Below are 5136 nucleotides of genomic sequence, written 5' to 3'. Positions count from 1 at the left end.
GGCTGCTCCCCTACTCCTTTCTCCCCAGGATTTATTTAAGAGTCTATCTATAATTTATTGTCTCAGTTATAATCTTGTTGGACATCCTTTGAGCAGGACAACACAGGTTGTTGGATCTTCCTATCCCATTTGGCACTCCCTCTCCGTCATTCTCCCTTATTGGTTTGTACCATTAAAAAAACACATTACAAACCTGCTATAACAACAACTTGTCCAAGAAAATCGCATAGACTAACAACCATTTCCCTTCTTCCCCATTATGTGTGCGTGCGTGTGTTAGTGTGTGTGAGTGTGTGTGTGTGTGTGTGTGTGTGTGTGTGTGTGTGTGTGTGTGTGTGTGTGCGCGCGCGCGCGCGTGTGTGTGAGAGAGACAGTTATTGTCGTTCTTCTTCTTCTTCTTCTTTAATATGACACTGTCCAAAGCGTCGAACTGACAATGAGTTGACCGTCTTGTACAATATGAACTACATGTCTTCCACTTCCAGAGAGCCCTGTGGCCGTGGGGCGATATTCCCGACCTCCTGGTCTCATCTCCAGGGAGGTGGCTGGTGACGTCACAGAGGCAGTGTACTGTTACATACTGCCAGGTGAGGTTTTAAACTGTTTTAAGCTTAAATCGAGACAATAAAGACTATTTTGGAAGAATTTTTTTTTTATTTGTGCAATTAACTTTTGTTAATGTGTGTGTTCCTTTTTTGTCTCAATCGAAACAATATAGACCTAGATCCTCCAGAAAGAGTGCTCTGATCCTATCTTCCAGGGCCAACCCCGGCTGAGAGGGATTCTGATTCAACGTCCCAACAGAACGACCAAGATACTGTTTATAATTATGTGTGCATGAAAGTACATCCGATATTTAGGTTAACACAAACATATAGGCAAACATTCAAAACATCAATAATCACCCCCCCCCCCCAAAAAAAAAACAAAAAAACAACAACAACAACAAACAAACAAAAAAACAGCTAAACCAAAAAAGTAAGAAATGTCAACAACAACAAACAACAATAACAACAACATCAATAACAAAAACAACAAAAATAGCAACAACAACAATAACAATAACAACATCATCATCAACAACAACATCTATAACGACGATAAACACCACAGCAAAAACAACAATAGCAGCAACAACAGAAACTTTCAACATCAAGAACAAAAATAACAAAAATAATTAGAAAAACAACATCACCTTTCCCACCACTACCGCCACTGCCACCACCACCACCACAACCACCACCACCAACGACAACAACAACAACAACAACAACAACAGCAGCAGCAGCAGCAGCAGCATCTTCAATAACGTTTTCATGCATAATGTTATGTCTGCATATATCTCCTCAGTGCTGGTGGTGTTTAGCACCATCATCAACAAAAGCAACAACAACAGTAACACCAACAACAACAGTAATGTCTTCATGTAGCCTATATATCTCCCCAGTGCTGGTGGTGTTGGGAACCCTGGGGAACGTGATGAGCCTGGTGGTTCTGTGGGCGGAGAAGAAGAGGGACACCACCAACATGTCGCTGGCTGCACTGGCCGTTTCCGATACAGGATACATACTCACAACATTCGCCAGGTAAACACCCTGGCACACACACACACACACTCACATACTTACAAATACACACTAACAAACACACACACACACACGGAAACAGACATACAAACTCACACTATAGAAACACGCGTTCACGTACCCATACACAAACACACAAACATACACACATATTATGCATACACATACAGACAATCACCGTGTCTGTTCTTCTCTTAAACAAATGGGTCTCTACATTATAGGAATCATTTAAATATATTTTTAGATTGTTGATATTTTAGGACCAACACATGAAAGATTTATGACATCAAGAGATGTAAATTGCATTGTAGATGCTCTAAATCCGGTAAAATACTTGGAATCGGAAGTACACGCTTTATTATGGGTTAGTATTTTAGTTCACGCACTGCAGCACACTGTGGTAAGATCTTTGTTTCTTTCAATAGAGTTAACTAATTGATAACATACATTCTGGTCACAGGACAAAATAAGAAGGCGTGCTGTTTTGAGACATAACTTCTTTATTCAAACAGACTTTTTCCTTGATGTTTTTTTTTTCTGAAGCGAAGTGGGCACAGCTAACCTGCCAGTCTAGCCGTACTTAGGTTAATTAGACCTTGTTGTCCGTAACCTGTTGAGTACACAGGTCTCATAAGATCTAGTAATTATTCAGATTTATAAATACATGCATGTCGTAAGGCACCATTTGGTTTCGTTTAAAATACAAATACTTTAGGTATTGCAAACTAACATTTTCTTTACAATTCAGTCATCATTATTAAGGACGGCTAGCCTAGAGACGGCTAGCCTATAAGTCCAGACGTACTTACATTAGACCCTATTGACCAACACCTGTTGTGTACACAGCCCTCAATAGTAATTATTCAGGTTTAGAACGAATGCACTGTCAGTAAGGCTCCTTTTGGTTTCGTCTCAAATACAAATACTCTAGGTTTTGCTAACTAAACATTTATTCACAATTCAGTAGGCCTATTTTTTGCTGTTTATCAGTCTAGCCATCATTAATAAGCTAACTAAGCCGTCTTGCCGTCATTAAGTCCGACTGGCCTCTTCCTATCTGAAATGTTAAAAGGCATGCAACAACATGCACCCTAAGAAATATTTATTATGCAAACCTGTACATGTATTTGGTCACTTTTAAGCACGAGGGGGCTATCCCGAAAAATGCTGTTTAGAGAAAATCGAAGGTAAAGTTTTTGGACCCTTGTTCGGTGTCTTTAAAAGACAAGGAGAGCTTTCTCTATAACCAAACAAATCTAAACACCAAAGAAACCAAACTTCTCCTATAGGTAGGGCAATCTCCACTTTTGGTGTAGGTCAAGGTTTCTGGAAACCCCCGAAATCTTGATTAGCCCGCTTGTCCTGAAAAGCGACCATTTTTGGTTTCTGCATTATGTTTAGAAAATGTGCCGAAACATGGTCTTCGCTCTGCGGCTGATCGGAGGTATCTGTTCACTACGTGCTTAAAGAGTGAATGTCTTATGTCCCCTACACAGGCAGACCTCATGTATCATCAGTAAATTCGACCCGGTTTGGGCGCGAAACTACACGACGCTGATGTATGGCCAGATGATCGTAGTGAACATCTGCTTCTCCCGTATCACAGGCGTCATCACCGCCATCATCTCCACAGAGAGGTGTCTCGCTGTTGTCCTGCCCCTCAAGGTGAATCGACTAGTGTTGTGTTGTGTCATTGTGTCTGTTGTGTTGTGTCGTGTTTTGTCGTGTCATGTCGTGTTGTGTTGTGTTGTGTTGTGTTGTATCGTATTTTGTCGTGTCATATAGTGTTGTGTTATGTTGTGTTGTGCCGTGTTGTGTTGCGCTGTCAATTCTCTACTGCGACCGGTCACTTGGCGCAATAATACGACGGTGAAAATTATTCGTTCCGGTCACCTGCGCCAGGCCCGAGAAGTCGTTGCAGTCACTCTCCTGGCTGGGTGACCAGATTGGGTATTTTGTACTGCTGGTTGTGTAACAGCAAAGTGTTAACAACATTTAGATCAGGGGGTCTCACAATCACATTCCTCCTGGGCCGCTGGAAGTAGGGCTTGGTTGAGCCTGGGCCACATCAGGTTTAACCTAAAAAAAATCTTCAAAAATTGAAAGAGAAGCATAGCATATGACATAATTCTCCCAATCGTTATTATCATCCATTCAGAATATTAACGGCTCTTCATAGCTTGTGCTTCTTTAACCTTCTAATTGCTGAGAAAGATGCCAAGTAATCTATGGTGAGACAATTTATTGTGGACAAAGGTTTCTGTAAAAAGTAAGGTTTTACTACACATAATATACCTTATGCTTTTTCTTACATAGGACTTGCACAGCAGGTCGAGAGTCTGAGATCCCTGGCTTATATCATTTAGGAGGAAGGCTGATTCCACACTGACGATTATCAGAGTTTACTATTTATTGACGATCCTTGTACTTGTATGCTTCCTGGGAAGTCGAGAATGTTTCTAAGTGTTCTAGGGTCTGCTGCAGTAAATGATAATAGATTATAAAGCTCATAGAGTAGTTTACTATATAGTTGAGCTGGTATATTATTATGCAGAATACAAATTCTGTTTATTTTTTTGCGAGGGGGGGGGGGTTGTTGGTTTTTTTGTTGGTATTTTTGGCAAGTGTTTTACGGCGCTCGCAACTGCATAAGGTCATATGAGCGCGCGGAACACAATAAAAATAGTTTCAATTGGTAGGAATTTTTTTATTTTGTCAGGGTGGCGGCCGAACCCTACTCTTATCGATTTTGGGCCACCAAGTGATCTTTAACGTGCGCAACTTGCACACGGGAGGTCCGAGATTTTTCGCCCTTGTCCGAGAAGGCTAGGTGTAGATCTTTCCTACCAGAAGATCATGAGTGTGGCTAAAAGACAGCAGTAAAAAGGAGCCGAGAAGTAGCAGTAGAGCAATTTACTGGCTTTTCAAATGTCGGTGTTGGATAGAGCTTGCTGTTTAGTGGGTCATGCGATATACACATTATGTCATCTAATTATTGTAATTTACCTGTGGGTTTTCAACTCCAAATAGATTATGTCAACGTTCATAGAGCTTGCTGTTTAGCTGAGATGTGCTCGATGCATACATGTTTGTCTATCTAATATATATTTTTTAAAAATATTTATTTACTTATTTCCAAAATATAACGACATCAAGGGGGGGGGGGGGGGAAAAACCCCCCCCCCCCCCCAAAAAAAACCCAAAAAAAAACACAAAAAAAACAACACCTATCTGCTCTTCAGGTGCGAGACTTAGTGACCAACTCCCGCATAGCCATCGCTTTAGTCCTGACCTACGTGCTGACCTTTGCCCTCATCGGTCCTGTCTTTGCCAGCGGCGAGTCTCTGTGGGTGACCAACCCCCGCACTAACAGAACCTACGTTACCTATCGCACCACCCAGTGGTACAATGAGAACAAGGAGTTTGCCGACAACTACAGGTCATTAGAGATTTCTTAGTAGAAGGAGAAGAAGAGGAAGAAGGAGAAGGAGAAGGAGAAGGAGAAGGAGAAGGAGAAGGAGAAGAAGAAGAAGAAGAAGAAGAAGAAGAA

The 5136-nt window shown here is 41.4% G+C and overlaps 1 protein-coding gene across 1 annotated transcript in view; it reads left to right on the top strand.

Annotated features, from left to right (window-relative positions):
- LOC101855537 (FMRFamide receptor-like) overlaps positions 1 to 5136 on the top strand; it is a 22076-nt gene that overhangs the window by 7683 nt on the left and 9257 nt on the right. Inside the window, exons 2-5 of the mRNA XM_005090007.3 lie at positions 486 to 587; positions 1448 to 1586; positions 3083 to 3251; positions 4829 to 5025. Coding sequence (XP_005090064.1) covers positions 486 to 587; positions 1448 to 1586; positions 3083 to 3251; positions 4829 to 5025 — 607 coding nt within the window. The remainder of the gene's footprint in view (positions 1 to 485; positions 588 to 1447; positions 1587 to 3082; positions 3252 to 4828; positions 5026 to 5136) is intronic.

The sequence above is a fragment of the Aplysia californica genome, unplaced genomic scaffold (genome assembly GCF_000002075.1).
Source record: "Aplysia californica isolate F4 #8 unplaced genomic scaffold, AplCal3.0 scaffold00011, whole genome shotgun sequence".
Lineage (NCBI taxonomy): Eukaryota > Metazoa > Mollusca > Gastropoda > Aplysiida > Aplysiidae > Aplysia > Aplysia californica.
Note: the sequence above shows the minus strand (reverse complement) of the source record. Positions and strands in the feature narration are given on the sequence as shown.